We start from the raw sequence: 12576 nt of genomic DNA, 5'->3' as shown, positions 1-12576 counted from the left end.
GATAATATTATCCATTCATTTTTAATGTGATGATATTATCTCTCCTTAGAGTGAAAATGATGAATGCGTGAATATCTCTTTTATAGAAAATGAGTAAAAGAAGAAGAGGTTTAAAAAGATTCTTTTGTTATTTCTCATTTTTCTATGATAAATTTATCAAACAAAGAAACATAAACATTTGTAAAGTTAAAAAACTTATAAATTGTTTAGAATCTTATAAGTTTTTTTAATTATTTAATAAATACATTTTAAAACAATTTATAAATCCTAAAAATTAATAAATTTTAATAATAATTTATAAATTTATCTACTCCAACTTATATTTTCATAATTTTATACAGTTACAAATATTATTTAATCATAATTTATTGTATTTATCATATATCATTTCAAGTTTATTTTTATTTAATTTTTTTTTCTCTAACATATATTTCTCTCCCAAACTTATAAGTTCTTTAAAATAAACATGGCTAGACAGGCTCTTAGTAGTACCTTTTATTTTTAGTCAAATAAACTAGTAATAGCCCATTAAAATTCGACGAAATTCATTATTATATAAATTTATGGAATTATTTAATATATTTTTTTTCCATGAATTTCATTCTTTAAAATAGAGTATTGAACGAAATACTTTTAAAATAAAAAATATACTACAATTATTTAAAATTTATCTAAATTAGATGTCTTATGAAATGTGTATATAAACAGAGTACTGACCTACAAAATTTTAAAAGAGAAATTATAATATTTATTTGAAATTTACCTAAATTAGATGTTTGTAGTTGCAATCAATCATTGGAAAAAAAATATAATGAATTAAATAATACTCCATCCATCCCAATTCAATAGGCCACAAGGATTGGACAATGATGTTAAGAACCGAATAGTTAAAAGTAATAAAATAGGAGAGAGATTTTATATTTTTTTAAAATATATATGTCCAAAAAGTAGGAGAGAAAAATAACTAAGAGATAATTATGTTTGAGATACAATGTCATTTGGTGTAAATAATGAGTTATGTGTGATATTAGAGCATCCACAACCATTATGTCTTAGGTTGTGTCTTAGGTGATGGTCCCCACCTAAGACACAACTCTCCACAGCCCCTGTGTCTTAAATCTTTATTTCCACAAAATCCCAAATTCTACACTTTTATTTTAAGATTCCAAATTTTCATTAAAATTAAAATTCAAACATTACAATAATTAAAATAAAATACAAGATTTTAAAATTAGATAAAAAAAACTAAAAGAATTTAAAAAATACTCCCTCCGTCCACGAAATGAGTACCCATATTTCCTTTTTCGTCCGTCCACGAAATGAGTACCCATTTCCCTTTTTGGCAAGTGTACCCCACACACCTCTTTAATTAATACACTAAAAAAGTGGGACCCTTAAACTATTCACACTACACTCCATACATTTCTTAAAACTCGTGCCGTCCACAAATGGGTACTCATTTCGTGGACGGAGGGAGTAGAATTTTAAAAATTAAAAGAAAAGATAAAAAAAGAAAAACCAAACCCTGGCCCAACTCTCGGCCCACACACCCTTCACTTGCTTCTCCCACTTCTTCTTCTTCCCCATCAAGTATTTTCCATCTCTGCAAATTTAATCCCCAACTCATTTATTTCTTTTTTTAAAAAAAAAAAAAAAAACCGTGCACGTGTAGTGCACGAACACTCCATTTTTTGCCATCAACCCGTTGCACCGTAGAGACCCGGCGTCGACCTCACCCCTGTCTTCAGCGCAGACGAGGCGCCGACTATGTGCATCGACTCGGGGCGAAGATCATGGGTTGTGGATGCTCTTATTATGTGTTGACTTTCCATTTTAGGAAGTGAGCTATTGAAATGGGACGTCAAAATAAAGAAAATATGACATGTTGAATTGGGACAGAGGGAATATCAATAATGACTTTAACAAATTAAATTTGTAATTACCTCATAATCTATCGAAAATTTCATCATACACCACGTTAGTTGTTGTGTCATGCGTATGACCACTCTCATCACATATTAAAATCTTTAAATATTTTTTTTTCTAGTGACTCTTGAGATTTTCACATAAAATTGTTTATGACTAAACACAAGTTTCAGTAGATATAATCCTACATTCAAAAGAGAATGTGTCCTAACTCTTGTTTATTTTCATAGCAAAACAAACACTTGCATAGAAATGCCTTTTATAGAACCGAAAAGGAAATTTAGTGAAATCCGATAAATTCATAATCATCCAAGCAAATGGAAAACTTCTTGTCCGCATTTTTTCTTGAAATGAGTTGCCTTTAATTACGCGTCCCCCGAATTGAGTTACTACCAGTCTAATGTCATTGCAAAGCTCGTTAGATTGATCAGTATTTATGAGAAGCATGATTATGCATCTTTCTTTCAAATTAATTTCATAACTCGACAATCCTGAACACTTGATCGTATGAGATGTCAAATCAAAAATACTTCTTAATCGAGATCATTGGAAACTTTGATTACACCTGAAATAAAATTTAAATTGTGAGCAAAGCTTTGTAAAGTTAACTTACTTGAATATTATAACAAATTAAGGAAATATGAACCTATAAATATTGATAACATAACAAATTGCAAAGCAATTATTAGTGGCTCTTTATCTTCACTTGACCTGCTTTCCATAAACATATTGATTTCATCAACATATAATTCTCACGCTACGCAAGTTACTCGTGTGCCACTGTCAGATATATAATTAACAGCATAATTAAAAATGAAAAAAAAAATCTAAATCATTATTCAACGAAGAATTGAAAAACTTACTCTGCATCAACTAATGTTATGTCATACTTATTTTTGATCTTGACCTCCCCAAGAATATCAGCACATTAATGTAATTGAAATCCAAATTCATGAAATGTTATAAGCAAATTATATAATAAAATCATAATTTTTTTATATAATATAGGGTTAATAGCCGGAAAATACACGAACTATTTTCAAATTTGCATATTGCACATCACCTTTAAAATTAGCTCCAGAATACACCACCTTTTAATTTTTTTGCAAATTGCACATGCGTTGACCACCACCTTGATCGGTGTTGACGTGGCACCGGAATTTTCAGACGTGGACTTACCGGCATTCAAAACGACGTCGTTTTGAGTGAGTATAATTAAAAATAAAAAATAAAAAATAAAAAAGGAAAATTCGTGAAAACCCTAATTCCTCTTCACCTCCCTCACTCCAAAACCAGCGCCTCCCTCACCAGCCGCCTGCCTCAATTCACCACCACCACTCCAATTCGTCGCCAACCGCCGCTCGCCTCCGCCCTCCTCTCCACAAGACACGCGGGCCCGGACCACCATCGAGGCCAGACGTCACCGCTACGCTGCTATTTCCGCGCCGCCGCCGTCCTTTTCCATCTGTAAAACACCGCTCGCCTCCGCCCTCCTCGCCACAAGACGCTCGCGCACCGACCACCATCGAGGCCACACGTCGCCGCTGCGCTGCTATTTCCGCGCCGCCGCCGTCCTTTTCCATTTGTAAAACGTCAACCGCCTCACCGGGTTCCAGCCACCGATTTAGATTTGGGGGCTCTTAATCGAATTTGTTGAGGAATATTTGATGGAAATTTGGGGAAATTTCGTTGGGAACTGAGAAATAAGCTCTGAATTTGGGGAAATTTGGGCTCTTGTCGTCAGGAAATTTCGCTGGGAACTGGGAATAGGCTTTGAACTGGGAGGTGGGCGCCGGTCTGCTGCTGCGTCGGCGTCGGAGTTGTAGGCTGGGGTAGGGTTACCGCCGTGGATCTAGAGAAAGGGGAAGGCTGGGCGGCGGGTTTAATTTCTGGCCAGAAGTTTCCGATGGAGAGGCAGATGCTCGTGATTTCTTCTCATATTTTGATTTCTTTGATTTTTGTGGTGGTGGTTATGGTGGAAGTGAGGAAAAACGGTGGTTGCGGTGGTTTGTGGTGGTGGTGGAATGGCTTGCTGGAAAAGTAAGGATTTTTTTTAATTTTTTTTATTCTTCAATTTATCAAAACGACGTCGTTTTGCTCACATGGTTTGCCAACGTGTAAAAAAAACCACGTGGCTGTCCATGTCATCGCCGGTCAAACTTAAGAGTTGCCGGAATTTTCGCCGTGTGCAACAAAATTAAAAGGTGGTGTATTCTGAAGCTAATTTTAAAGGTGATGTGCAATATGCAAATTTTTTTTTTTTTATCGGGCAAAGTCATGTTAGATGTTAGTAGTTAGTTCCCCATCCACTCCAAGAACCACCTTATCTCTCCATTCACCAAATCCACCTTATATCTCCAATCTCCAATTCGCTCCCAAGAGGGATCGAACCCGGGTCACTTCACTTAAGTGAGGACCTGGTGGCCAGTGGGCTAAGCCCCCTGGTTTGCAATATGCATATTTTCAAATTTTCAATATGCAAATTTGAAAATAGTTCATGTATTTTCCGGCTATTAACCCTATAATATATTATACTTACAAAATACCGATTTGAGATAATATGAGTGAATATTTCTAAAATGAATGAAATCAAATTCATTTTAAAAAATATTCGGACATTCAATTGATTAAGAAACAATGTTTTGTTGCCATATATATACATGTTTTGTTGCAATTTAAATACCAACTTTGGTGAAAATTGTAATTTCCACCTGAAATTTCAAATAAGTCAAATAATATATAAATTTATATTTTAATTACAATTTTCACTTGAGTTTGACTTCCGGTGAAATTAGAGTTTAGTTGGTTGTTGAAAGTTCATACAAGTAAAAGGGAAAAGCAAGGGCAAGGTTATTAAAATGCGTCAAAGTTCAACACAAAAGCATCCTTGCAAGGGAAATGAACTTTGCATCAATTTTTTTACTGTCAACTAAGCTTTAATTTTTTCAAAAGTTAAAATTAGGTGAAAATTATATTAATATAATTTCATGTATTTTTTGACTTAATTAAAAGGTCATGTGAAAATGACATTTTTCACCAAAATTTGTGTATTTTTTTGTCATACCCCTACATTTAAAGGCCATTTGTGTTTTTTCTTTTATCGAGAACAAGACTAATTGGTAAAATTTTCACAAATTTTGATTCTATTTTTAATTTTTCACAAATTTTAATTTGATTTTTAATTATTGCATTTTTTAATTATTGTAATATTGAGTTTTAATTTTAATGAATTTTATGTTTTTAAATTTAATGTCTAATACTCCCTCCGTCCCTAAAAATTGTGGTTTTATTACTATATTGCGATGTCCCTGAAAATTATGGTCTTTTCTAATTTGGAAATGACCTCACAAACGTTTTCTCTTACTATTTACAAAAAAATGTGAAACTCAATCTCCACTTAAACACAACTATCACATTTTTTCTTTAAACATGTGTCATCTCTTTTGATCCACAATTTTTAGGGACAAAGGGAGTATAATTTAAAAAAGCATTTTTAGTGTTAAGATAAAATGAAAAATAAAATTATATAGCTCTCATGCTTCTTGGTATTGATTCTTGCCTCTTTTTTGTTTTTGTTTTTGTTTTGTTTTTTTTCTTCTTGTTTATAAGTTAAATTGCCATTTCTGTTGTTTTGTATCTAACACTTAAATTTCTGGATTTCTCTGTATTATCATTTGCTTTAATAAGCTTAACCGTTACGTGATGCATACCATTTCATGAAGGATTGAGATTAGGGAGGTGATTTATTAGATCGATAAGATTTAATTGATAAAATAATCTACTTTAATCTTATGTTTTCATAATGCAAATTCTATGCAAATTAAGGGGATATAGCCCTTCTATCAACATGGAGATCTTGAAATTATGCTACATTTTAGATATAATCCTTCAATATATCATACATCATTTGATCAAGCAATTCGAACACAACTAAATAATCCAAAATAGTCCAATCCTACTATATCATATTAGGGCCTGTTTGATATGGGTTTATAGGTAGGATAAATTAAATTAATACAGATTAGTGTGATGTTTGATATCATGTTCTATTAATGTGGTCAACTCCTACTTAATCCTACTTCTACATGCTATTTTGTGGGAATAACCCATACTAATAATCCGGCCTCCCCCTCGGATAACTTTAATACTACGAAGTTGGATAAAAATTCTGCTACCATTCCTCACGCATATCGATGCAAATGCCCAAGTAATGGTGGACACACATGATATTTTTAAAATTATATGAGGATAGTTTTGGTATTAGATAATATAATCCAACATAATCCTATGGATATCAAACACAATATAGGATTAAGTAGCCATGATATCAAACACCCATGAAATAATATAAATCCACACTAATCCACACTAATTTCTCAATATAATTTTAATCCTAATCAATCCTAAACTGCAAATCAAACGGCCCTTTAATACTCCCTCCGTCCCATAAGAGTGTACTCTTATTTCTATTTTGAAACGTCCCACAAAAGTGTGCATTTATCATTGTTAAACATTACCCCACCACTAACTTCTTATTTCTTACTCTTATTTTATAATAAAAAGAATCACTTTTTACACCACCACTAACTCCTTATTTGTAGCTCTTACTTTATAATAAAGTGAATCATTTTTTCAACTCTCAATATACTTATCTAACATTTTATTAAAACTTGTGCCATCAAAAGTGATGCACACTCTTGTGGGACGGAAGGAGTACTATTTATCTCATCCACCAAGCCAAACATCCCCTTAGAGTCTAAAGTGGAACCCGTGCACAAATAAAACGTCCCCTTAATCCGTTTGCCTAATGATGAACAACTCTCATAAATTTGATACCAAGGGAGCGTTTACTTTTGAGGATTAACCTTGATATATCAGAATAATAAAACTAATCACTTATTTACTTAAATAAATTGAAACTTTGAAATATCTCAAAACCCTTGATTATTTCTATCATTTAAGTTAAGTTTGTTTGATTTATATCCCGTTGAAAAGGTGGGATTTGAGAAATCCTATTCTCACAAATAAAATCATATATCTTATCAATCATGCAAAATAAGCACCCCTAAATATAAATTTTAATCGTGTCACATATCGCATATGATGCTATTAACAAGAGAATAATCAGATGAACCAGCTCTTGCATTCTTGCATAAACCAGCGGTAGTTGGCAGGCTAATAGAAATCGAATTTATCAACCAGATATTTCAAGAAAGTCGACATGCATTTCCCCTCCTGCGATACCAAATATCTCCTCCACCCTATAAAAGGAAATAGTTACAACGCTTTGCAATGAAAGGGATTGATAAGAGAACAATGGTTTGCATTCTTGCTTTCCATCTACGGTGACTCGCTGACATTTTTATTATTGATAACAGAGATATAGCCATTTTTTAAATTAAAAAAAAAAAAAAAAACTAAATTAAAATATCATGGATAGGTATAAAGATAGAAAATCTATATACATTGTACCCAAGCTCGATTTGTTGACATCCAAATGCGCACTTGGGCAACACCTGTGTATGATATGGTACTAGTCTATGTATAACTCCTTCAGACATGTATATACATCATAAACCTAAATAACAAGAATATTTTTATATATAATTTTTAAGTTGAGAATATTTACAACTATTCATTCTACAATCATGGAGACAATTAGTAACATATGTAGAGAGCATGATGAGAACTAAAATTTCAGAAACTGGCAATCAAGCATTTAGATGAGTACGAGAAGGTTGTAAGGTTGATCTTACCTGCATTTATCTATGTTCACCTCTGCCAACCAGGTTGTTATGTAAATCTGTATATCAGAGACGGATAATTAAGAATAAGGTTGCATCCTTTTGGATCAGCATGGATATATCAACACCTGTACATGCATATGTATGCACACAAATATTCACATTATTGTCTTCGTGCAAACATGTCAATAAATATACTGGATACATATATGATATATTGGATCTATGACTTCTGAGAATATATATACACTATCCAAATGTTTGCATAATACTGCAATTTCAGCATATGCATTGTACTTATAGAAGATATACGATTGCTGATCAGTAACTCAGGGATGCATCAGCACAATTTTACTATACAAGAATGCAAAAGTGTGAATATGGAACAAGATCAGTAAGGGACTCAATTAATTGCATAAAGATAACATGTCAATGCATTCATGTCCATGTAACAGTGCATACTTTAACATTCGGACATTAATAAAAATACAACTTGCCACAGATATTCACGGCTAAATTGAAGTGAGCCCAATACCTGTAAAACATTGCTATCTTGCTGCCGTTTGGATTGCATGTTTGAAGTACTAGAGTTGCAATGTCTAAGTGATGGAAGATTTGGTTTCTGAGTTTCTGCTGAGTACAAGTTCAATGTAGCCAAATCATCAAATTCTCCCTCATAGAGTTCGTCAGACCATTGCAATCCCATGGCTTCGGCCACTTTTTCATCATAGATGGACAGGAATTCTACTACAAGCAACCGCTGCAGCAGGGCATTTCAGATGAGAATGAAGAAATAGGTAAGACCAAGGAAATCAAATCTTTCAAAGTGGTCTACCAGAATTTAATTAACCTTCAAATTCAACTCTGATATGAACATTCGGGCAATCTCTAATGCTAACGCTTCTGCAACCATTCCAAATAATTTAGGTTATGACATAAATATCAGAAATATAATCATAACAAAGGCATAAAAAGAGTTCAAGATTTCAAGCTGAAAATTTTGAATCTAAACAATTTAGGCAAAAAACAGCTTACAGAAAATACAGTAAAAGAGTTTCATGATATAGACAGAACAATAATCGGAACTATGAGCTGAATGGAATAGAAACAAAGCAATTTTTATTTTTTATTTTTACAAAAAAGATGCAGCAAGATTTATTAATCACCAACAGATGAGGGCGATTATGTTTTGAGGAAATTTCTAGCAGCAATAAGTTGGCAATAAAACATGACACTTCAGATAACAGCGAATATTGAATTTTACCGTAATTATATTTTCAGATAAATGATTTTTTTTTTTTTTGCCTAGAGTAGACATTAACTGAACATACTGCTTTTGCTGGCAACAAAATATGTACTAATTCAGATAATACTGAAGTTGCAAGAGTACACATACCAAAAGAAGCAATTGAACAAAATGTAAAAACAGGGATTCCACCACAGTCACCGCTGTCACTGCCATCTTCAGAAGAGAAAGAAAACTGAGCCAGTGGACTATTGCTTGTCCCTCTTAAATAACACCTCATAGATTTACATATCTTAACCATATCAGTCAGAACTCCAACCTGGAGATCAATTTTCAGACGTATATAATTGTGCATTAATTTCTGTTTATGCATTCTACAAGAAGAAGGCAACTTAGAAGAAAGAACTGCTCATACACTTCAGAAGAAATAAATTTATGAGAAAAATATGCACCGACAACTTTTTACAATATTAGGGATGAGTGATTCCCTTTGTACCATCTGCCTGAAAATTGTTTGTACTGATAAGTAAAAGGCTTTCTATTGGACACGCTGTAATAAACTAAATAAATCAGATCATAGATTTTTTCCAGGAAAAAGGATATGTACCATATCTCTGTAAGATTTCAATAGTTTGCCTCTATCAAGCTCCTGCAGAAAGAAACCATCTCATAGTTACAACTATAGAAATTGAGGAGAAAGGTAGAGAGAAAATATGCCATTTTTGGTTTTAAACTAGAATCAACTCACTTATGAGTTATGAACAGTGTAGAGATAGGGCCGGTCCTGTATCTCACAGGGCACTAAGCACAAAATTATAAAATGGGCTCTTATAATTTTCTTTTATATTGACGATACAACAACAATGTATTAACATAATCGTCTTCAGCTAATTATTCAAAAGAGTTTTCACTTTGCATATTAGCATATGTTTTGAAATTCTATTTTATTGTTAAGAAAAAAGTTACATATACTAATACTATATATATATAAAAAATGGGCCCCCAAAAATTTGGGGCCCTAAGCGGCGGCATGTTGAGCATGTGTTTAGGTACGGGCCTAGAGAGTCCAAAGCCCGACAAAATCTAATGAAACCTCTTCATATCAATTATTACAACTGTGAGCATTAACATTCAATCACAACTTGACATAATAACACCACCATCAGACTCCAATCAAACTATTTGGTTCCTTCAACAACACCACCACCCCGCGCCAAAAAAAAGAACACACAAAAATGGGGTACAAGATATGTACATCACTTCAGTAGTTTGGTAGAGTTATAGATTAATCTTAGAACCCAATACTGTTTTTCTATGTTAAAGAAATACTTCTAGCTCCACAGCCATTAGAGCATGATTAAAACCACATATATCTGAAGAACAAAATGTTATTGTTAATATATGAGGCTAACAAAAAGTGAGGTATCTTACTATTGCTCTTCTACTACAAAAACATAAAAGACATGTGTCTCGCATTGTCCATATATCTGTTTGTTTAATAAATCCCATATTTAAAATTTCAACTTATTTACACCAAAATGCAATTTTTACAGCAATGCTTTGGGTTATGTTAATAATTGAAGATCAGGAGCATCTTCTAATCTTGCTCAAACCTTACCTAAGCATTGTAATTGTGGGTCACCTTCATGAACTTCAATACCTCAGGGTGCAAAACAACACTGGTAGATTATTTTTTGATTGTTTACTACCCCAGAAAAGTATTAGCACCCATGTATTAAAATGGCACGGTATCAAAAATCTCAAAATGAGTCTAGGTGCACATTAACTCTTCCCATTAAGCGAAGAGGACCAAAGAAATGGAAATACAAGAAGTGGATTAAACCTGCTGTCTGAACAACTTGTTGAAAGCTTTCTTTCGAATATTAGCCATGTCACTCAAAACACCAAACTCCATTCCGTCCATATACCTGCATATATTTGAAAAATCAATCTCTTCAACTAAAGAGGAAATCATACATACAGCAAATCGCCCAAAGAGAAGCAGAACGTTGACTTTTCTAATTAATATGTTAGAAGGTGAATAAAATTTCTAAAAATGGAATTCAGGCCCCAATGATGAAAGCATCAACTACAATATCAAGTATGATCCTAACCCGACTTCTGAAAGTCTCCTACTATTATCAGCACAATGAATTATAATGAAAAAGAAAAATGAAAGCAAGAATGCATATTTTACATAAGAACTAAATTGCCGCTCAGTGAGTACAAACAATCATTATACACATACAACACGCACATTTTTTACAATCTTCAACATCTAGTTCAAAATAGCAAACCCAAAAATGTGTACAATAATTTTCAAGTTTGCACCATCTTTGTGCTAGATATGTAACCTGCCTAGCTTAATAACCATTTAGCCAATCTTGTGTACTTACAGAGTGAAATAGCTTGCTAAATGTCAATCAATGCATAGGTATAAATATATAAACATATATGTATATGTGGTTTACTTCTGAGAGAGATAGGAGTTGACAATTGCGGTGGCGTGAGAGCGGCCGGCAGAGACGGCAGAGCGCCAATCATGGAGGAGAGAATTGAGCTTCGACCACTGGTTCCTCAGGTTTCGTTGAGCAGCTGGTCTCCAGAGTCGCGCCACCGATGATGACTGTGACGGAGACGGAAACGGAGACGACGGCGGCGCGATGTTTTGACTATGTGAACGGGTTTGATAGGGCGAAGTCTGAGCCTCCATTCCTCCTTAATGCAGCACTTCATTACAAATAGCTTCACTTTATATTCACTCTCAAATTCCTAACTAATCTATATCTATATATATATATATATATACATAAAAGCTCAATACATCTACACCAATCCATTTTCCCGCCAAAACACGCCCATCTTTTAACCAATGTGTAAGCTGAAAGTTGGCTAAATTTTGGTTAATACTCATTGTTAACATTATCCATGAACATCAAAACTTTGGCTCCAAGAAAAATAAAGCAAGACTCGAATTTGTTGGCCAAATATCACTTCATTTATACAGATTCTATAGCAATATATTATAAGTTTTCTCAACCTGAAGCTTCTGACACATAATAAGGAAATTAAGTTAATGTTTACAGTAAATAATTTAAATGGTGGTGGATCTAAAATAACTAGATTTAGATGGAAGAATTTAAAAAATCATAATTTCTTCTAACGTCCGATTAGTTTCATAGATCTAAAAAATAATTCGACTTAATAGGTGGATTCTTCGGTAAGGCGAGAAACAAAAAATCAAAAAATCAAACTTCTAAACCACCCAAATAGCCTACCATCTTACCTTTTGTTGGAAACGGCTGCTGCTGCGGAGTCGCCGGACGGAGGCACCGAGGCCAAAGGAGGCGGGACGCGGGAAAGAATAGGTGAGGGCGGCGCTGCGCAGTCGCACTGCAGCTGTCAATCGAAGGAGACGGTCGGGGGCGAGCCGGCGAGGGCTGGGCGGCGCACTGATGCTGTGCTGCCTGCTTGGCGCTTGCAAATCGCAGAGATGTCCAAGGCGGTGAGGCCGTGGCCCCGGCGACCGGAGGAGGCAGGGGCGGCGGCGAACGGCGGCTGCAGAGAGAGACCGAGAGAGAGTGAAACGGAGGAGGGCGGAGAGAGAGAGAGCGCGAACGGTGGTGACTCACAAATCAGAAACCTAGTACTCCATTCCCT

At 34.2% G+C, this 12576-nt stretch overlaps 1 protein-coding gene across 2 annotated transcripts; it reads right to left on the bottom strand.

Moving 5' to 3' along the window:
• Nucleotides 1-6941: 6941 nt before the first annotated feature.
• Nucleotides 6942-12576, bottom strand: LOC131020354 (uncharacterized). 2 transcript variants are annotated; one of them, XR_009100676.1, is made up of 9 exons: nt 12203-12570; nt 11388-11646; nt 10760-10844; nt 9524-9565; nt 9067-9235; nt 8521-8573; nt 8206-8430; nt 7683-7798; nt 6942-7187 (listed from the first exon to the last, which is right to left on the bottom strand). XR_009100676.1 is itself a non-coding variant. In XM_057949108.1 (9 exons), the coding sequence occupies exons 2-9, from the start codon at nt 11627-11629 to the stop codon at nt 7121-7123; spliced, it is 930 nt and encodes a 309-aa protein (XP_057805091.1). In that variant the 5' UTR covers nt 11630-11646; nt 12203-12576; the 3' UTR covers nt 6942-7120. The 2 variants fall into 2 exon arrangements, 1 of the variants encoding a protein (XP_057805091.1); XM_057949108.1 differs by having other exon boundaries at nt 7683-7729; nt 12203-12576.

This window comes from Salvia miltiorrhiza, chromosome 4 (genome assembly GCF_028751815.1).
Source record: "Salvia miltiorrhiza cultivar Shanhuang (shh) chromosome 4, IMPLAD_Smil_shh, whole genome shotgun sequence".
In the NCBI taxonomy this organism is placed as follows: Eukaryota; Viridiplantae; Streptophyta; class Magnoliopsida; order Lamiales; family Lamiaceae; genus Salvia; species Salvia miltiorrhiza.
The sequence above is the reverse complement of the archived record's forward strand: the minus strand, read 5'-3'. Positions and strand labels throughout refer to the sequence as shown.